Raw genomic sequence first — 22,300 nt, 5'->3', positions numbered from 1 at the left:
TGACATTCATTGCTTCCAGAAATATGGCGCTTAAGGCACCCTTTATCCTTGGTTTTTTCATGCATGTGTATTTCATCTTCAATAAAACATTTAGTTAATTCAAAGGCAAGGCCATAGAGTTGGGGCCTCATATGCTAACGGCCTGGTGTTATTTAATAATTTACCTTCCCAGGGTCCTCTCCTGGGAATTACAGGGGAGACTAATCAACTTTTGGCAAGCTGCAGTCCATGGGGTAGCAAAGGATTGGACATGACTGAGCAACTGAACTGAACTGACTTTAGCAGTTGGGAGAGCAATGGCCAAACCTTTTGTGATTTTGATATCTATCAGGCCAGGAGAAACTTTCAGTAGCAGACGTTCAGCCATGGAAATCTCAATTATTGTCCCAAATTATGACTGATGTCAACTAAAAAAAGATGTACAACTTAAGAGTCGTGAGTTAAGTTTTATTTGGGGCAACATGAGGACTGCAGCCTGGAAGGCAGCACCTCAGCTCTGAGAGACTACTCCAAAGCAGCAGTGGGGGAAAGTCAATATATAAAGTTTTGGTGAAGGGGGAGCTCAATGCCATGAAGCAGTTATTTTACAAAAGTTATTTGTTAGTCATGAGGATCTGATGTCACCATGAAGGGATTCAGTGTTTCTCTAGCCACGAGGAGATGCAAGGATTGAGATGATAAAACCTGTTCCTAAAAACATCCAACTACCCAAAGACCTGTCCCACCAGATTCCCTGGAGAACAGAGAGCCTCACTCCACCCTGAACTCCCTCAGGGGTTGCTGAAGGTCAACAGTTTTAGGAGCATGGGGTTCAATCTCCCTAGAGGCAGGTGGCAAATGCCTTTGCTGTTCAGTAGTCAGCAGGGCTCTTGGTAAGTGCCAACTTATAGTTGACACTGACACATGCCAAAGTCTGAGCAAGGGCAGAGGTGTCCTGACACTCTGGATCCCAGGGTCAAACTGGAGTCTTGAGGGGGTGTCTGCTCCCCTTGCCCGAGCTCTAGGGTTCTATTTTTAGGTCTCTGTCCTTTATTCTTTAATCCAGCCTTCCGGAAAACGGACACCGATGACATCGCTACCGCGAGTTTCCGGTCCACCCTTCCTGCACAGGGCGTTAACAGTCCCTTTTAACAAAGCTCGGCCCGGGGGAACCAGCTATTTCCCGCAAGCCGCAGCGGCTTCCGGGTAGGTCCGCAAGAGGGCGGAGCTAGAGGCAGTCAAGGGGCGGAGCTAGAGGCTGTCAGGGTCCCCGGACGCGCGGCCCTCCCCGCTCATGGGCGAGGCCTGAAAGCTTGTGGGAGGGGGCCGCCTGCCCATCGGCCCCGCCCCTTCTCCCGAGTCACTTCCGTCCTGGGTGCGCCACGGGGCTCTGGGTGCGCCACGGGGCTCTGGGTGCGCCGCGGGGTCAGGCTGCCCGCGCCGCCGGTGCGTTCGGGTCTTGTATCGCGAGGAGCTGGACTCAGTAAGGTCTCTGCGGAGCAGTCTTGGGTGTCCCGCTGGTCTCCCCGAAAATGAGGGAGTCTTGCGCCCCGCGGAAGGCGCCGCTCCGCCGCCCCGAAAGACTGGCTTCTTCTGGGCGCTTCGCCTGGGTGCTTCTGCTGGCGCCGCTGCTCCTGCTGCCCACGTCCTCCGGTAGTGTGTGCGCCCTGGCCGGGGAGGGGGACTGGAGCGGGCCCGGGGAGCGTGGGGGCCGGCCGACTGGGAGCTGCTGGGAGCCTTGGTGGCTCGGGCCGCAGGTGCGGGGCCGGGTCCCCCGCGATCGTCAGGGGTTGGGGTGGAAGGTGTACCCAGGGGTGGGTGGGGTGGGCACCACGGAGACGGCTTTCCTTGGTGGTGTGGCTGGCGGGTTTACCTGGGGCCGGGTTGCCCCGCGCCCCCCCCTCCACCCCACCCCCACTCCGCGAAGCTTCCAGAGTGGTTCTGGGACTGATCCAGTCGGTAAGGCGAGAGCAGACCTGCAGGGTGGTGACGGTGTCCGGGGTTGTTGCTAGGCTGCTGCTGTGTCTGCTGGGAGAGTTGGCCCTGTGTTTTTTTTCCGGGGCGGGGTGATGCCTGGTGTCCCGCGGAGCTTGTCTAGGATTAGGGGAGTCCGGGCCAGGTGTGCCCAGGTATGTGCTTTGAGGAAGTGGCCAGTCCACCTGGGCCAAATGCGGAACAGGAAAGCTTCCTGCCTTTAAAGTGGGGGCCTGCGGAGCCCATGCGGTGCCCGTTGTCTATGCTGAGAGCAGGCCCTGGCTAGGGTTAGAAGGTTTGCAAGGGGAAAAGGCGCTTTTTGTAATTTAGGTTAACAGGCAACTTGGTACCCAGTTAATATAGGTAGCAAGGAAAGAGAGCTTTTCATGCATGAGGGAGCTAAGAGAATGATCAGTAGCTCCAGATGGTACAGGCAGGTTAACTCTTAATTACTGAGGGACAGAGAATGAGGCTGAATTTACCTAGAAGGAGGCTGGCTATTTGCTTGAACCTGGTAGATGTTTTGTTTGTTGTTTGTTTGTTTTATTAAGGTCTAGAAATGAGGAGAATGTGAGATAAAATGGATAGGTATAGATGTTAAAGCCTCAGTTTTGAGGACGCAAAGGAAGGTTAAAAATAGGTTGTGTAGACAGAAAAGGGAGTCTTCCGGTTTCACAGAAGTTCTAGTTTTGGTTAGAGACGGTGATTATCCAAAGGTACCACCTGGGCAGGGATGTGGGCCTATGCTTGACTCAGAGACTTATTTTTATAACTTTGGCAAGCAAGTAGGGAGTGTTTACACAACTTTTGTAAGTGTACGGAGGTGTGCAGTTCTCTTGACCCATAGTAGAGACTATTTCACCTTTCTGAAACTCATCTGGAAAACTGGAGAATTTTCTGAATGCAGCCTATCGAATTATATAATGACACCTGTTAAAGTATAGCATTGTGTGTGCGTACTCAGTGTTTTCCAGCTCTTTTGCGACCCCATGGACTATAACTCATCAGGCAAAGCATAGCACTGCAGCCCGGTAATGTTTACATTGTAAATTCTCTAGGAAAAATTGAGTCAAGATACGATTTTTTGATGCTGGCAGTGTTTGAAAATCCTTATAGGAAAAAGAATTCAGTATTCTGAGAAAGAGAGGAAATTTGATTATAAAACAAATACGATATTGGACTCAGTCATTACAGTGTATGAAGCTTATAATCCACTGATTTCCGAAGCAAACGTTCTAAACTGCGTATTGTTGAAAGCATATTTTTCATGATGCATGTTATTGGGAAGAGATACTTGAAGTTAGTTGAATGGTTTAAAAAAACCAATTGACATTTGTTTTTCCATACACTGTATTTGAGAGTCATATCAGAAATTCTCCCTTCTTTTTATGCTTTCAAGATAGTTACTGAGATTGAATGCATAAAGCAAAGAACACATATATAATTTAATCATATGCATGGTCACTTGAGTTCTTTCTTGGTGCTTCCAGGATATTCTTGAATGATGATGTGTGTTTTTCTCTAAAATGGAATTATATAACATTTCTAGCCCATATTCTTTTCTGTTATAAAAAATAGAATCTGTGCCTCAGAGTATTCAGTAAATTTAATATTAATACCTGTGACTTTTTGATTTTGGTTTGTTATGGGCAGTTAATTGAGGAGAATTCATGTATCATGATTAGCAAAGTAGAAATGTTGAAAACATTTGATAAATGTTGAAACAATTAACTTGACATGATGTAAGACATGTTATAAGTGAAATGTTGGACGAGTATTAAGAGAGAAGTTTAGAATTTAGAATATGATGGAAAAGAATTTAGAGGGAAAGGGAATATAGAGGGAAAGGGAATATAGAATATGAGGGAAAGAACGGTGATATTTCACTTGTTTGGAATTCTCTCAATCTGAAGTAAGACCTAGATCCAGGGAGTAAGTAAGTAAATGTTCCTCAGGGATCAAAACAGGTCTGTCTCTTGTTTTCCTTGTAAGCGAGGCCTCTGCTTTCCTTTAGCCCTTTAGGACTTGATGTGTCTCCATCACATTATTTTATATAATTTTTCTAACAGATCTGTTAGGTTGTCAAGTGCCCAGGTACTTAAAAGGAAGAGGACTTGCTGAAATAGAAATGACATTATTCTAGGGAGAAAAAATTTTCCCCCAACATTCCCCACAAAAACCCCAGAAATAAAAAACTCTAAAAGTGTATCAGGAGAGTAGCTTTACATCAGGATATATTGGATAAACAACCCAGCTACCTTAGGGAGCTTCTGAAGGATTGATCTGTGAAGGAAAATGAAATTATATTTAATATCCAGGAGAGCACGTTTTTTTTCATGTAATGCTATCCAAATATTATATTTTGATATTTATAGTGTCTCTATATATCACTTAAAAAATGTTCAGTTCACTAATAGAAAACAAATGAAGTATTTTGAAATACTTTGGTCGCTATTTATTTTGATTTATTAATCCCTCAATGCGTATTTTGTATTCACCTCTTACCACAGCATATCTTGAGTTACAACTGAGTATACAGTTTAGTAGAAAAAGAAGGCATCTGATTCCTGGCCTCTGGGCCCATGTCTTCTGAGAGAAAACAGCCTGATATGTTTATGTTTCAAACTCTGGAAGAATAATCTGAGCATAGTGCTATAGGAGACTTCTTAGAAGAGAGGTGAGTTTTGAGATGATGAATTTAGAAAGAAGTGGGGAAGGATACGGACCTATAAACATATTTACATTTCAGAACCAGGCACATTGATGCTGTCTTTTCCATTTACTGCTGAATTAAAATTCATCTTATTCTCCAACAGGCCAGAAGCTCATAGGTTGTTATTTAAAGTAGGCAAGGCACATACAAAATCTTGCTAAGAACTTTTCCGTTTGTCCTGTACTACCTGTCTGTTGCCAGGCCACAGTCCCTGTCTGGTGAATAAGATAAAACGATTTATTTTCATGCTCTTATTCTCTCTATTCCTAGATGCCTGTGGTGATCCACCAGGATTTGCCACTATGAAGCCCCAGGGTGCCCTTAAACCCAGTTATAGTCCTGGGGAGCAGATTCAGTATGGATGTCTTCTGGGTTTCCAGCCAATAACTCCTGGTCAAGTCCTGGCTCTTGTTTGTCAGGATGATAATACATGGTCGTCTCTCCAGGAGGGCTGTAAAAGTAAGTAAACAAATTTTTTTTAATTCAAAAAGCTTTTTATTGCTCTAGAGATTTTCACACATTTTAGAGTACGTATTTTACTACTGAAATGATCGTTTTCTCGTGTGAATGTAGGTTTTTAGATAGCCGTGCATTCAGGCTTTGAAAAATCTCCAGGGAATTGTTTTTGTCACAATTGGTTGCCTGGGTAATTAAGAATCTTATGTGGCATTATAATAGTTAAAGCAAGAAAATAATAATAAAAGTAATGATATTCCCATGAGTTCAAACAAGCCATATAGAATTTTGAATTTGATTCAGATCTATTTTGAAGTGGGTGTAAAACAAGTTTGATCTTTTGCTTTTAGGAAGACGGTGTCCTACCCTAGCTGATCCCATAAATGGCCAAGTTATCTTTGTAAATGGAAGTATTGAGTTTGGTTCACAGGTTCACTATGTTTGTAATAATGGGTAAGTAGGCTGCTCCTTAGAGGAAAAAAGATTGTGTGTGACTAAGTCCATTTTCATTTTGCCTCTCTTAAGCATTGCCGTAAAGTTGATTTCATTTTGCTTTATCTGTAAGTCATACTGTAGCCAAATAACCTTGGGCTTTTTATGAAGATTGAAAAGATGAGTAACTAATAGAAATTTAAATTGAATGAAAGTGAAATATTATAAAATTTAAAATTTAGTATACAGGTGACTACAGATGACGTTGCTCAGTCGTGTCCGGCCCTTTGCGACCCCATGGACTGTAGCCTACCAGGCTCCTCTGTCCATGGGATTTTCCAGGCAAGAGTACTGGAGTGGATTGCCATTTCCTTCTCCAGGGGATCTTCCCGACCCAGGGATCAAACCCGGGTCTCCCGCATTGTAGACAGACGCTTTACCCTCTGAGCCACCAGGGAAGTCCACAAAATTTACTATATGTATTAAACATTGAAAAATCACGGTGACTGTGTCCTTGACAACACAGTGCACTCTTTTTGTCAATAAAATGTCCAATTCTGGGATTTGAAATAGGGTTTATGAAACTGGGAAGTGGAATAGCCAACTATAGTTGTTCTTACATCGAAGTAATCTGTAAGATGTTACCAGAACAAAGTTGACCTGGCTAGCTTAGACAGTAATCCTCATCAGGATCTTTTAGTTGGAAAACCTTATTGTTGAAACTACTACAAAGGAGTGAAGCATCTCAAAGAGGTACCAAGTGTTTAATAACAGCCTTTGTTCTACAGGGCTCTCTTAATAGTATATATTAAGCATACTGAGCCTTTTTTAAAAATGTGAATTTAAAGGATAAATGTGATATCTCTGGAAATGCAACTGGTTTTTTATTATTGTCTATGTATCCTGGTACTTTACTGAGTTTATTCAGTCAGTTCAGTTGCTCAGTCGTGTCTGACTCTTTGCGACCCCATGAATCGTAGCACGCCAGGCCTCCCTGTCCATCACCAACTCCCGTAGTTCACTCAAACTCATGTCCATCGAGTCGGTGATGCCATCCAGCCATCTCATCCTCTGTCGTCCCCTTCTCCTCCTGCCCCCAATCCCTCCCAGCATCAGGGTCTTTTCCAGTGAGTCAGCTCTTTGCATGAGGTAGCCAAAGTATTGGAGTTTCAGCTTTAGCATCATTCCTTCCATTGAACACCCAGGACTGATCTCCTTTAGATGGACTGGTTGGACCTCCTTGCAGTCCAAGGGACTTGCAAGAGTCTTCTCCAACACCACATTTAAAAAGCATCAATTGTCCAGCACTCAGCTTTCTTCACAGTCCAACTCTCATATCCATACATGACCACTGGAAAAACCATAGCCTTCACTAGACGGACCTTTGTTGGCAAAGTAATGTCTCTGCTTTTGAATATGCTATCTAGGTTGGTCATAACTTTCCTTCCAAGGAGTAAGTGTCTTTTAATTTCATGGCTGCCGTCACCACCTGCAGTGATTTTAGAGCCCAAACAAACAAAGTCTGACATTGTTTCCCCATCTCTTCCCCATAAAGTGATGGGACCAGATGCCATGATCTTCGTTTTCTGAATGTTGAGCTTTAAGCCAACTTTTTCACTCTCCTCTTTTCACTTTCATCAAGAGGCTTTTGAGTTCCTCTTCACTTTCTGCCATAAGGGTGGTGTCATCTGCATATCTGAGGTTATTGATATTTCTCCCAGAAATCTTGATTCCAGCTTGTGCTTCTTCCAGCCCAGCATTTCTCTTGATGTACTCTGCATATAAGTTAAATAGGCAGGGTGCCAATATACAGCCTTGACGTACTCCTTTTCCTATTTGGAACCAGTCTGTTGTTCCATGTCCAGTTCTAACTGTTGCTTCCTGACCTGCATACAAATTTCTCAAGAGGCAGGTCAGGTGTTCTGGTATTCCCATCTCTTTCAGAATTTCCCACAGTTTATTGTGATCCACACAGTCAAAGGCTTTGGCATAGTCAGTAAAGCAGAAATAGGTGTTTTTCTGGAACTCTCTTGCTTTTTCCACGATCCAGTGGATGTTGGCAATTTGATCTCTGGTTCCTCTGCCTTTTCTAAAACCAGCTTGAACATCTGGAAATTCACAGTTCACGTATTGCTGAAGCCTGGCTTGGAGAATTTTGAGCATTACTTTACTAGCGTGTGAGATGAGTGCAATTGTGTGGTAGTTTGAGCATTCTTTGGCATTGCCTTTCTTTGGGATTGGAATGAAAACTGACCTTTTCCAGTCCTGTGGCCACTGCTGAGTTTTCCAAATTTGCTGGCATATTGAATGAAGCACTTTCACAGCATCATATTTCAGGATTTGAAAGAGTGCAACTGGAATTCCGTCACCTCCACTAGCTTTGTTCGTAGTGATGCTTCCTAAGGCCCACTTGACTTCACATTCCAAGATGTCTGGCTCTAGGTGAGTGATCACACCATCGTGATTATCTGGGTTGTGAAGCTCTTTTTTGTACAGTTCTTCTGTGTATTCTTGCCACCTCTTCTCAATATCTTCTGCTTCTGTTAGGTCCATACCATTTCTGTCCTTTATCGAGCCCAATAAACTCAATAATAAACTGAGTTTATTAGTTTGCACATTTGTATATTTGTTTATGTGTGTGTGTGTGTGTAATCTTTAGGGTTTTCTATGTAGTAGAAATATATATATATATTGTTTCTTGCTTAATTGCTCTAGCTAGAGCTTCCAGTACCATGTTGAATAAAAGTGGTAAAAGTAATTGTCCATGCCTGTTCTGATCAAATTCTGTCAAGTTTTTTTTCTGCCTCAGTTGAGGTGATCATGTGCTTTTTTTCTCTTTCATTCTTTTGATACGGTTTATTACAGTGATTGACTTTTTTATGTGTTGAGCTATCCCTTGCACTCTCGGGATAACTCTCACTTGCTCATGATGTTTAATCCTTTTAAGATGCTGTTGTTGTTTACTAGTATTGTGTTGAGGTTAATTGCATCGGTGTTTTTAAAGGCTGTTGATCTAACTTTCATTGTGTCTTTGTCAAATTTTGCTATCATGATAATGTTCATCTCATAGAATGAGCTCAGAAGACTTCTCTTCACTTTAGTTTTTTGAAAAAGTTTGGGAAAGATTGGTGTTACTTCTTTAAATGTTTGTTAGATTCACTAGTGAAACCATCAGATCCAGAATTTTTTTTTATTGAGAGATTTTTGGTTACTGATTCTGTCTCCTTACTGCTGCTCCTGCTGCTAAGTCACTTCAGTCGTGTCTGAGTCTGTGCGACTCCATAGAGGGCAGCCCACCAGGCTCCTCCGTCCCTGAGATTCTCCAGGCAGGAATACTGGAGTGGGTTGCCATTTCCTTCTCCCATCTCCTTACTAGTTAAGGTTCATTCAGCTTATCTGTTTGGGTGATTAAGTCGTGGTAGGTTTTGTGTTTCTAGGAGTTTGTCTGTTTTATCTAGTGCTTCCATTTGTGGCATAAAATTGTTCATGGCACTCATAGTATTTTTTATTTCTGTCAAATCAGTAGTGGTGTTACTACTTTTATTTCTGACTTAGCAATTTGAGTCTAATCACTTTTAGTGTGTTGAAAGGTTTTTCAGCTCTTGTACTTTTTGAAGAACCTACTTTTGGTTTCTTCGATTTTTCTCTATTGTTTTGCTCTTTTTTTGTTTGTTTATCTCTGTTCTAATATGGCAACTAAACCATAATAAATGTTTATTATTTACTTCCTTCTGCTAGCCTTGGATTTATTTCTTTTTCTGGTTCCTTAACTTGTAAACTTAGTTTGAACTTTCAGAGGTACCATTTCTTAATGTAAACATTTATAGGTATAAATTTCCCCTTTGGCACTAAATCCCATAAGTTTTGATATGTTATATTTTCATTCCCATTTGTCAAGGTATGTTTTAATCACTCTGATTTCTGCTTTGAACCATTGGTTGATTTAAAACATACTGTTTACGATGCACGATACTGGATGCTTGGGGCTGGTGCACTGGGACGACCCAGAGGGATGGTATGGGGAGGGAGGAGGGTTCAGGATGGGGAACACGTGTATACCTGTGGCGGATTCATTTCGATATTTGGTAAAACTAATACAATATTGTAAAGTTTAAAAATAAAATAAAATTAAAAAATAAATAAATAAAACATACTGTTTAACTTTCACAGTTTCATGAATTTTCAGTTTTCCTTTTGGTAATGATTTTTAACTTCTTCCTAGTGTGGTCAAAGAATATACTTTGTGTAATATCTACCTTTTAAAATCTATTACTTAAAATTAATTTGTAGCATAAAATAAACATAGTATTATTTGTTAGATAATTAATTACATTTGAATAACATTGTTTCCTTATTTATAGCCTAGCATATTGTGTATCCTGGAGAATGCCCCATGTGCTGCTGGAAAGACTGTAGAGTCTGTTTTTGTTGGCTCGAGTGCTTCGTATGTCTCTGTGAGATCTGGTTGTTTTCTTATTAAGGTCCTCTGTTTATCTCCTGTGTAGTCGTTCTGTCCATTATTAGGTATTATAGTCTCCAACTAATATTGGAGAAATGCTTATTATGTAGGAATGTTTTTTTGCTCCTTCAGTTCTGTCATTTCTTGCTTCATATGTTTTGATGGCAGGTCATTAGGTGCATAAATGTTTATAACTGTTACATCTTCTTGCAGTATTGAACCCTTGTTAATATAAAATTTCCTTCTTTGTCTCTTGTAACCTTTTTTTTTTTTATTTAAAGTTTGTTTTGTCAGATTTTAGTATACCTACTCAACTGTGTTACGGTTAGTACTATCTTTTTCCAGGCTTTCATTTTCACTCCATTTATGTCTTCTGTTGTCAAGCGAGTCTCTTGTAGACAGGATTTGGTTGGAGCAAGGAGGGACCTATTTCTATTATTGTTCTATTTGTTTTCTATATACTTTATAGCTTTTTTCCTAGTCCCTCATTTCCTGCATTACTGTCTTCTTTTTTGTGTAGTTGATTTTTGTAGTGAAATATTTAAATTCCTGTCTCATTTCCTTTTATGTATATATCCTATGGCTGTATTGTTTGTTGTTACCCTTGGAAATTACATTTAACACTGTACGTGGAAATTCCCTGGTAGTCCAGGGGTTCAGACTCTTCACCCCCACTTCAGGGGGCACAGGCTCAATCCCTGATTGGGGAGCTAAGATCCAAGCTATGAATCCAATAAGATTCACAGTGTGACCAAAACAAAGCAAAACAAAAAAACATTGTATAGTTACAACACTCCAGGTTGAATTTATACCAACTTAAATTCGATAAATTACAAAATCAGTCCTTTACCGCCCCATACTCGCCCTTTTTGGTTGTTGATATCATACTGCTGTCTACACAGTTAATTGTAATACTAACTTCTACTTTAATAATCTTATTTATTTTATAATTTAGTCTTTTAAATCACATAGAAAACAAAATTTGTAGTTGCAAACCACTTTTTCAGTAATGCTAGCTTTTATAATTGCTTTTATATTTACCTTTGCTGAGTTTCTATGTTTTTTTTTTATGCATAAGACTTTGAGACCTTTCATTCCCTTTTCAGTACTCCCTTCACATTTCTTCTTGAGTGTATAGTGGTCACAAACTTCTTAAGTTTTTAATTCTTGGGATGTCTTAAATTCTCCCTCATTTTTGATGCTCAGTTTTGCTGGATAGAGGGGCTTTGGTTGAGGTTTTTTTTTTTTTTTTTTTTTTAATTATATCAATAACTTTCTTCTGAACTCTGAATTTCTAATGACAAATCTGCTGATAATCTTGTTTACGATGCTTGACATACGATGTTTCTCTCCTCTCCTGCAGTTTTCAGTATTCTTTGTCTTTGTTTTTTGAAAGTTTGATTATTATGGCTTTGTGCAGGTCTCTTTGTATTCATCTTACTTAGGATTTTGAGCTTTTGATGTATTTATATTCATGTCTTTTATGGAATTTGGCAAGCTCTCAGCTGTTATTTCTATAAGAATTCTCTCTGTCCCTTTTCTGAGAGCCCTATAGTGTATATATTGGTCTCCTTGTTGGTGTCCCACAGATTCCTTAGGCTTTATCCATTTTTCTTCAGTCTTTTTTCTTTCTCAGAGTCAGTAATTTCTGTTACCCTATATCAGTTCTATTAATTCTTTCTTCTCAAATACGCCTTCAGTTTTTCTAGTTACTTCTTCTTTTCCATTAATGTAAGTTTCAACTCAAGAATTTACTTTTGGGTTCTTTTTAGTTTTCTGTCTCTAATTGATATTTCCACTGGGTTCACATATTGTTCTCTAGACTTTCTACATTTCTTCCTTTAGTTCTTTGTCCATCTTAATGGCTGTTATTTCTTCCCAGTTTCACTGAGGCTCCAGGTCCCCGGGGCCAAGGTAGGGGGCCGCCTTGTGGGGCAGAGATAAGCCAGTGAAGAGGCTGTATTTGGCCTTCTTGGGGCACAGGTTGTTGGTCTGGCCTTGCTTCCTGTGGCAGGTGACAGCGTGTGTGCACAGCGCTTGCGGAGATTGTTTTCTCACAGTCGTACTTCTGGGAAAAGCTGGCAGAGGAAAGGTTTGATGATGCCACCCAACCAAGGGCAGGGTGGATTCTTTCTGGATATTATAGTCTGAGAGAGCTTGGCCCCCTCAGCTGTCTGTCTGCAAAAGTCAAACTCTTGGTGAGGCAGGATGCCCCATGTCTTTGATTTTGACTTTGACCTTCTTCATGGTGACACTCGCCTTGACCTCAGGAGTGATGGCCTTGTCCGTCAGGCTCTTCACAAAGACATGCATCTGTGGGTCTGCTGTCTGGCTGCTTTGTTGACAAAAAGTGGGGTGGCAGAACCGGCACCCCCCTATTTCCAGAGAGAGTGACTTCACAAGACACCCCCTTTAAGGTCTTTGTTTAATTGATCTGTCATAAGGTCTCCTTCAGAAAAAAAAGCTCTTTTCATTTATCTTTCCATTATATGAGCCATAGATTCTTTTTCTGTTTCTTTGTATGCCTTGTGACTTTTTTGTGGAATCGATACATGAAATCTAACAATGTGGTAACTCTGAAAAATCAGATTCGCCCCTCTTTTGTTTTGATTTTGTTTTTGATTATTGTGTGGCGTCTCAGTGCCGATTCAGGTCTTTTCTGAGCCTTTCTCTGGGCGTACACAGTCGTTTTCTATTTTTTTTTTTCCCACGTGGCAATTATTTTGGAATATCCTAGTATTTAATGTCCAGCTTCTGCTAGTGGCTTCCCTGATAGCTCAGCTGGTAAAGAATCTGCCTGCAATGCAGGAAACCTTGGTTCAATTCCTGGGTCTGGAAGATCCGCTGGAGAAAGGATAGGCTACCCACTCCAGTATTCTTGGACTTCCCTTATGGCTCAGCTGGTAAAGAATCTGCCTGCAGTGTGGGAGACCTGGGTTGGAAGATCCCCTGGAGAAGGGAAAGGCTACCTACTCCAGTATTCAGGCCTGGAGAATTCCATGGACTGTATAGTCCTGACATGACTGAGTCACTTTCGCTCACACTTCTGCTAGTGGGGGAAAAAAAGTGAAGGAGGCCGCAAGGGTGCTGGATTTCAAATCTCTTGGAAATCACTCGGCCAGTGTTGAAGGAGCTTGAAAAAGCTGGCAGAGGCGTGACGACAGTGGCTGCCCGTCTCTTTTTTGCTCCTCTGGGATCAGAAGCAGCAGTGATAAGAGCGTAATTCCCTGCTCCTTGGAGGGCAGGCCCCTTTTTTCACCCTAGCTCCTGCAGGCTACTTATAAGCTGCTCCAGCCGCGTGTGCACAGAGGGCTGCTGAGATGGGGGGTGGGGAGCTGCCACTGTGCTGAGAGCTGATTGACTGAAATTAAGTTAACTTACCTGTCCAAGTCTTCTCCTCAAAATTGCAAGCCATGAAGAGATTCTAGATTTCTGAAACAGTGGAAATTAGGCAGATTCTATCAGTGACTCTGTCGTCAAGGTGGGGAGACAGATTCCTGTTGCCACCTGTTTTGCCGTCATCCCAGAGTCCTTTACTTAACGTGTCATAATGTAGAGTCAGTGCGTTAACCCTTGGAGAAAAGTCATCTGGAAGTGGGCACAGGCAGATACACTGGGTATTTTTTAACTTGATCAAGTGAAAATAGTGGGAGATCCAGTGAATGGATAGAAAGAGGCTGCTAGGTACCAGGAGACTCCAGGAAGTTGTAGACTTCTTGAGAAACACTATATAGAGAAGTGTCAAAACAAAATAGTAAATGAAAAGCACCAAATAGATCATTTTCGTGATCTTTACCATGAGAGTCCAGGAGAAGAGTGTAGTATGAATTTAAATGATCAGAGAAAATTTCACTGAGTAGTGTTGCTAAACCACTTTACTACTAGAAAGATATAGGCATACCTTGGAGATAACCGCAGGTTCACTTCCAGGCCACTGCAGTAAAGCAGATCAAATGAGTTTTTACATGTGTTTACAATACATTATAGTCTGTTAATTGTGCAATAGCATTATGTATGAAAAAATGTACGTTCCTTAATTTCAGAATACTATGTTACCAAAAAGTGCTAACCATAATCTGAGCCCCAGAGAGTCATAGTAGTAACAAGAAAGACACTAATCATAGGTCACCATAACAAATATAATAATAGCAGTAAAGTTTGAAATCTGTGAGATTTACCAAATGTGACACAGAGACATGAAGTGAGCAAACACTGTTGGAAAATTAACACAAGTAGATTTTTCGGTGCAGGGTTGCCACACATCTTCAGTTTGTTAAAAACTCAATAAAGTGAGCAGCAGTGAAATGAGGTATGCCTATATGTCGAGTATTAATACTCTAAAGACTATTAATAAGAACTAAAACTTACCTAGTACTCACTGTGCCAGATGCTAATTCACACAATCCTTAAAACAGTCTCATGAGATATGTACTATTGTCTCCCTTTTCATATATGAGCAAACTGAAGACGTGAACTTTAATGGACTTTGCCAAGCCCAGGTAACAGGTTGATCTTGGGGCTGGAACTTGAACCCAGGCAGGCATCTGTGCACACCCCGCTAGAGCAGCTTCTGAGTAGCCTGTGGGGGGTAGGGTGGGCGAAACCCAAGCTCTAGGGCCTCCTCTGTCTGTCCAGTTCTTACGGAGTAGAAAGGTGTGAGCAAAAGCGTAGACGCGAATGTGTCATGCATTTGCCAGATATGGCAAAGATGCCAGACAGCATGACAGAGCAATTTAGACATTTTGCTGTGGGCCAATGTGTATTCATTCAGATGCAGAGACTTTTATTTGATTAAGTTGCAGATTTAGTGAGCATTTCCATTATATTTTGTTTAAGGAACTTCTTTCTCCAGTTACTCTAGTGCAGAAAAACAGCCATGTGAAATTGTTTTCATTATTATGTTCACCTTGTAACTACTAAAGAACATAGTAACTTTTCTTTTCTCATTTAGTTATTACTTACTGGGGACAAGTATTGCTTATTGTGAGCTTTCTGCAACTGGTGTGGACTGGAGTGATAATCCTCCAACATGTGAAAGTAAGTATGTTGTCGGAATGTAGAGCAGCAATTCTCAAACTTTTGGCCTCAGGACTCCTTTATACTTTCAAATTAACATAGACACCAGTGAGCTTTTGCTTATATGGGTTATGTCTATTGTCATAACAACAATGTGTATAGACATAACTCATATAATGTTATGGGTTATGCTGTGTCGATTCTATTATATTAATCCTGAAAAGTTTTCAAAATAATTATTTATTAATTCATTTTTAAGAGTAAATGTGTACCTATTAGTATATAACACATATTTAATGAAAAAAAAATTCTAAAACAAATAATGGTTTTGTTTTACATTTTTGCAAATTTCTTCAATGTTTGGCTTTAAGGAAAACATCAGGATTTAGTCACTTGAAAAATCACAAAATTTATAGCCTCTGGAAAATTTCACAATATAGTTGTAAGGATGAAAGTTAAAATGACAGTAATAATTCGTATTAATGTGAAGAACTGACTTAGCAAACAGATACATTTACAAATTATGAAGCATTTCTCAACTAGCACTGAGTTCTGTTTTTAATCAGGATCATATTATATCTTTAAATTGTCAGCATCTCTTATGATGAGAACAAAACTTAGTTTGGCCTTACAGGTAAATGTATGTATCTCATGTAGATATTTCATGACTTTAAGAAAATGAGTTTTATTCTAGAAATTCATTTGTAGATTAATAGCTTGAGTTTAGGATAATATATTTTCTCATAAAAAGCTTCTTCTAAATGGATAGTGGATTCACAACTAGCATATAGCAATCATATGGTAATGAATTTATTGAAGGCAATTCATAGGACTTTACTAATGCTGTTTAATCCTTTACCCTTCCCTTTAGTCTTTCATGTTCTCTTTTTTTTTTTCTTTTTAAGAGATTTTGTGTCAACCACCTCAAGAAATTCAAAATGGAAAATACACCAATAGCCACAAGGAAGTATTTGAATACAATGAAGTAGTAACTTATAGTTGTGATCCTTCAAATGGACCAGATGAATATTCACTTGTTGGAGAGAGCAAGCTTACTTGTATTGGAAATGATGAATGGAGTAGTCAACCCCCTCAGTGTAAAGGTAATAATATTTCTATTTATTTCCTTCTTAATTTGTAAATACTGTAGAAACTGTGTAAATAGTTTTACCTATAAGTAAAAGCAGTCATATATGCTGGAGTCTCCTGTTAAGTTGGTTTCTAATTTGATTTAATATCAGTCAAACAAAATAAAAACTAGTTGTGGAGTTTCCAACCTCTCACCCGGCAGGTTCTTGGCATTCCAATTGATACATGGCAAACCACTGTGCGTTTGCATGAGTTAAGACTGTTTTCCATGAAAGCATCAAAATTCAACACACTTTTTTTAAGTGTTGTCTTGTATTACAAGAAGTGTGACAGTGTGGCTGCAGGAAATGGTAGTATTAATTGTAAGAGATGTAAATTGTCTCATAGATATGATTGATAAATGCTTGGGAAAATCTTTTTTGTAAAGAATATTTGAGTTGTTAGAGCTTGATCAAAAAGCAGGGAGACACTGGAGGGATTTTTCCTCTTGAAAGAAAGGATCTGCTGAATAATAGCAAAATATTTTCTCAAGTGAAGAGAGACTATTCTTATTACCATATTCTAGACAATAAGAAAATTTTTACAAATCTTGAAGAATTGAAATCATTTGGAGTACATTATCTGATCAAAAACGGGGTGAATGTATAAATCAAAACATAATCTAGTATATCCCCAAAGATTTGAAAATTATGCAAGACACTTAAAATTAATAAATCAAAGACAAAATAACAAAGGAAATTAGAATTTCTTTAAGCATAGTAAAAATAAGATACAAAATATCAGAACCTGTTGGGTACAACAGAAACATTGCTTCAAAGGATGTTTAAAGCATGAAGTTACTTATATTGGAAAATGAGAAAGGTCTCAAATCAATAACCTAAACTTCCACATTAAGAAACTGAAAAAGAGCAAATAAAACAAAAATAGGAAATAATGAAGACAGAGAAAAAGCAAGGAAATTGAAAAGAGAAATAATATAGAGACAGTCAAGAAATCAACACCTGCTTCTTGTAGAAGATCAGTAGAATTGATAAACCTATATGCAGTTTGACGGAAAACAGAAGATACAGATTACCAGTATCACAACTGAAAAAGATGTCAAGAAATATACTGTAGACATTTAAATGACAATAAAGGAATAAAACAAACAACTTTATGCCTGTAAATATAACAGGTTAAACCTTTCTCTCATGAAGATTTTGTCTTTTGTTATTATGGTATATCACGTGGACTGATTTGCTTATGTTGAACCATGTTTGTGTGGAAAGAAATTTTGTCAAATGAGTCAACATCCATTCATGATAAAAACTCACCACATTGAGTACAGCAGGAACATATCTCAACATAATAAAGGTCATTTACAACAAGCCCACAGACAGCATAATACTCAAAGGTGAAAAGCTGAAAGCCTTTCTGAAATTCAGAAACAAGACAAGGATGCCCACTCACCATTTCTATTCAACATGGTATTGGAAGTCCCAGCCACAGCAGTCAGAAAAGAAAAAGAAGTAAATTATCCAAAATAGGAAGGAATAAGTAAAACTGTCACTATTTACAGATGACATCATACTCTATATAGAGAATGCTAAAGTCTTCATAAAAGCTCTAGTTCAGTCACTCAGTTGTGTTCAACTCTTAGCAACTCCAAGGACTGCAGCATGCCAGTCTTCCCTGTCCATCACCATCTCCTGGAGCTTGCTCAAGCTCATGTCCATCAAGTTGGTGATGCCTTCCAACCATCTCATCCTCTGTCATCCCCTTCTCCTCCTGCCTTCAGTCTTTCCCAGCATCAGGGTCTTTTCCAGTGAGTCAGTTCTTTGCATCAGGTGGCCAAACTATAGAGTTTCAGCTTCAGCATCAGTCCTTGCAATGAATATTCAGGACTGATTTCCTTTAGTATTGACTGGTTTGATCTTGCAGTCCACGGGACTCTCAAGAGTCTTCTCCAATACCACAGTTCAAAAGCATCAATTCTTCAGCACTCAGCTTTCTTTATAGTCTAGCTCTCAAATCCATACATGACTACTGGAAAAACTGTAACTTTGACTAGATGGACCTTTGTCGGCAACAATGTCTCTGTTTTTTCATATGCTGTCTAGGTTAGTCATAAAAGCTACTGGAAGAACTTAATATATGAATTCAACAAGGTAGGAAGATATAAGATGAACATGGAGAAATCTGTTGTGTTTCTTTACCCAAATAATGAAATGCCACACCAAGTTAAAAAAAAAAAGAATTCCATTTAAAATTATATCCAAAATAAATAAAAAGCACCTAAAATTGACTTAAACAAGGAAGTGGAAGACCTATATACTGAAAACTGTAAGATATCAGTAAAGGAATCTGAACAATTTTTAAAGAAATGGAGAAATATACTGTGTTGTTGGATCTTGGATTGGAAGAATTAATATTGCTAAAATGACCATATTACCCAAAGCAATCTACAGATTTAATGCAATTGCTTTCAAAATACCTATGACAAAACAAATAATCCTAAAATTTATATGGAAAAGATCCAGAATTGCCAAAGCAGTCCTGAGAAAAAGAAACAAAGCTCTAGGTATATCCTTTCCTTAACTTCAGGTTGTACTGCAAAGCTACAGTAATCAAAGCAGTGTGATACTTGGCACAAAAACTATAGATCAATGAACAGAAGAGAGAGCCCAGAAATAAATCCATACACCTGTGATCAATTAACCTATGACAAAGAAGGCAAGAATATACAATGGAGAAAAGACAGTCTCTTCAACAAGTGGTGCTTCAGAAGCTGGACAGCTACATATAATACAATGAAATTAGATAGAACCATATACAAAAATAAATTGCACATACAAAACAAACTCAAATGGTGTAACAACCAAAGTGTAAAACATGACACATAAAACTCTCTGACAGAATTGTAGTAATATTTTCTTTAAGTCAGTTTGCCAAGGCAAAAAAAAGCGGGAGGAATAAATGGCACATAATCAAATTTAAAAGCTTTAACACAGCATGGGAAACAATCAACAAAACCAAAAGAACCTATGGAATGAGAGAAAGTACTTGCAAATGATGCAAATGACAAGAGGTTAATATCCAGAATCCACAAACACCTCGTGTAAGTCAGTATTGAAAAAACAAACAACACAATTAAAAAATGGGCAGACCCGAATCTACATTTCTCCAAGAGAGACATACAGATGGCCTACATGGACGTGAAAAGATGCTCAGCATCATAAATTATTAGAGAAATGCAGATCAAAAGCACAGTGAAGTGTCACCAGTCTTCAGAGCAGCTATCATCAAAAAGTCTATAAATAATAAATGTTATAGGGGGTGAGGAGAAAAGGGAACCCTCCTAAACTGTTGGTGGGAATGTAAAGTGGTACAGCTAGTAAAGAAAGCAGTCTGGAGGTTCCTTAAAAAACTAAGAATAGAACTATAATCTGCAGACTCACTCCTGAGTATACATGTGAAAAAGCAGTCTCTAATTCAAAAAGGTGCATTTACCCCAGTGTTCATAACATGACTGTTTACAAGACAAACAACTCATGTGCCCATCAGCAGGCGATTGGATTAAAATGTTTTCTGTTTTTGTGTGTGTATATTGGCCTATTACTTGGTTTTTTAAAAAGAATAAAACACATTTCAGCAACATGGATGGACTTAAAACACACACACAAATATATGATATCACTTGAATGTGGAATCAAAAAAATAATACAAATGATTTCAGACTCAGATGTAGAAGACAGACTTACAGTTACCAGTGGGAAGAGGGGAGGGAGCAGCAAGTTAGAAGCATGGGATGGTTAACAGATACAAACTGCTATACCTGAAATAAATAAGCAACAAGTATTTAGCAACATGGACGGATTTAGCGAATATTGTGCTTAGTGAATTAAGTCAGACATAGAAAGACAAATACTATATCACTTGAATGTGGAATAAAAAAAATACGAGTGATGCTACATACAAAACAAAAACAGACTCAGATGAAGTAGATAAATATATAGTTACCAAAGGGATTAGGGAGGGACAACAAATTAGGAGTAAAGGATTAACAGATACAAATTACTACACCTAAAATAAGCAGCAAGTATTCTACCATATAGTACAGGGAATTATCTGGAGTTTGCCTGGCTCAGTGGTAAAGAACCCATCTGCCAGTGCTGGAGACACAGGAGACACGGGTTGGGAAGACCCCCTGAAGGAGGACACGGCAGCCTCCTCCAGTAGGCTTGCCTGGGATAATCCCATGGGAGAAGGACACTGGTGGGCAAAGGGTCAGACCCGACTGAGCAGCTGAGCATGCACGCACAGGGAATGATATCCAATGTTTTGTAATAATCTGTACTGGAATATAATCTGGGAAAAAAACAAGTAAGCAAATCGCTGCGCTGCACACCTGAAACTAACACGAGATAGCAAATCTACTATATTCAATAAATATTTTTCCAAAACCTCATGAAGTGTGGTGCAGGCCCCAGGTCCTCACTAGGGTATTATTATACCGAACATTTAAGGAAGGAATAAATAGCAGCAGCCCTATACAAAGTCTTCAAGAAAATTAAAGAGATGGGAATACTTCTTAACTCATTTCATGAGAACAGTGTTGCTCTGATACCAAAACCACAGAAACACTGCAAGACAAGTGTTATACAGTATCCAAAGTGGGCTTACAACTAAAACTTTTTAACAAAATATTAATAAATCAAATCCTTTCTTAAAAAAACAAGAGTGCATCATAATCAAGTGAAGTTTATTCTATGAATGCATGAATGATTCAAATTTAAAAATCAGTGTAATTTACCATATCAAGAAACTTTGAAGGAAAAAAAAAATGACCACCTTAATAGACGCAGAGAAAAAACATATGACAAAATTCATCATCTTTTCATTATAAAACTCAGCAAATGAGGAATATAAGGGAACTGCCTGAAGCTGACAAAAGGCGGCTATAAAAATTCCCCAGCTAATATTATAATTAATAGTAAAAGACTGGTTATGTTTAAGGTAGGAACAAGAAAAAAATGTCTTCTGTTAAAACACTACTCAGCCTGGTATTTGGAGTTCTTAGATAGTAGAACAAGCCATACATATTGACGAGTAAAGGAATAATATAGACTTTATTCAGTTACAAGATTGTTTTTGTAGAAAACTTGAAAGACTGAAGTTTTACCGGGATCAGCACACAGATATCAACCGTACATCTATACACTAGTAAAACACCAATAGAAATTGAAAATTTTCAAGTACTATTTACACCAACTTGAAAACCCAAAATACTTGTATGTAAATCTAGCAACAATGTGAAATATTTAAATGGTAAAAATAACTAAACCTAAGAAATTAAACAAGACTTTAATAAATAGAGAAAAGTCAGTGATTATGGGTTAGAAAATACAATATAATAAGGATGTCGATCCTCTATGATTGATCTATAAATTCAGGACAATCCCATAAAATCCCAGCAGAACTTGACAAAAAGATTGTAAAATTTATTTAGAAAAATAAAAGAACTAGAATTGTCAATAGAAATTTAGAAGAAAGAAAAAAGTCATCTCGTTCTACCTGCTGTCAAGACTTCTGATAAACACTGCTGTGAGGACTGTAATCAAGACAGAGCAGTATTGGTGAAAGGTCGGCCATGTAGAGCGTGGAACAGTAGTGTCCAGAAATACAACGTTTCAAAAAAAACCCCAAACAAACCCTCAACACTATGTTAGCACCATTTGCAAATATTTACTCACAGTGAACCAAAAACTTAAATGTGAAATCTAAAACCAAAAGATTTTTGCTTTAGCAGATAGGAAATATTTGTGCCTTAGTCAAAGGCACAAATACAACTCTTAAATACAACTCTAAAACCATGATTCTTTAAAGAAGAAATGTTAATATACTGCTGCTGCTGCTAAGTCGCTTCAGTTGTGTCCGACTCTGTGCAACCCCATAGACGGCAGCCCACCAAGCTCCCCGTCCCTGGGATCCTCCAGGCAAGAACACTGGAGTGGGTTGCCATGTCCTTCTCCAATGCGTGAAAGTGAAGTCGCTCAGTCGTGTCCGACTCTTAGTGACCCCATGGACTGCTGCCCACCAGGCTCCTCCATCCATGGGATTTTCCAGGCAAGAGTACTGGAGTGGGGTGCCATTGCCTTCTCCGGTTAATATACTGGACTTATTAAAACTCGAAACTTCTACTT

The 22,300-nt window shown here is 39.1% G+C and overlaps 1 protein-coding gene across 20 annotated transcripts in view; it reads left to right on the top strand.

The window, feature by feature from the left end:
- The first annotated feature begins 1,304 nt into the window (after positions 1-1,304).
- Positions 1,305-22,300, top strand: part of LOC129653432 (membrane cofactor protein) — a 38,644-nt gene continuing 17,648 nt past the window's right edge. For 4 of the 20 annotated variants that reach the window (XM_055583117.1, XM_055583127.1, XM_055583126.1 and 1 more), the window contains exons 1-5: positions 1,310-1,632; positions 4,937-5,125; positions 5,473-5,575; positions 14,965-15,050; positions 15,935-16,132. In XM_055583117.1, the coding sequence (XP_055439092.1) occupies positions 1,512-1,632; positions 4,937-5,125; positions 5,473-5,575; positions 14,965-15,050; positions 15,935-16,132 (697 nt within the window). In that variant the 5' untranslated portion in view covers positions 1,310-1,511. Of the gene's footprint in view, positions 1,633-4,936; positions 5,126-5,472; positions 5,576-14,964; positions 15,051-15,934; positions 16,133-22,300 lie in introns of all 20 variants that reach the window. The other 16 variants (XR_008715121.1, XR_008715122.1, XM_055583120.1 and 13 more) reach the window with 8 other exon arrangements.

This window comes from Bubalus kerabau, chromosome 5 (genome assembly GCF_029407905.1).
Source record: "Bubalus kerabau isolate K-KA32 ecotype Philippines breed swamp buffalo chromosome 5, PCC_UOA_SB_1v2, whole genome shotgun sequence".
Taxonomy (NCBI): Eukaryota; Metazoa; Chordata; class Mammalia; order Artiodactyla; family Bovidae; genus Bubalus; species Bubalus kerabau.
This window is presented reverse-complemented; position numbering and strand designations above follow the sequence as displayed.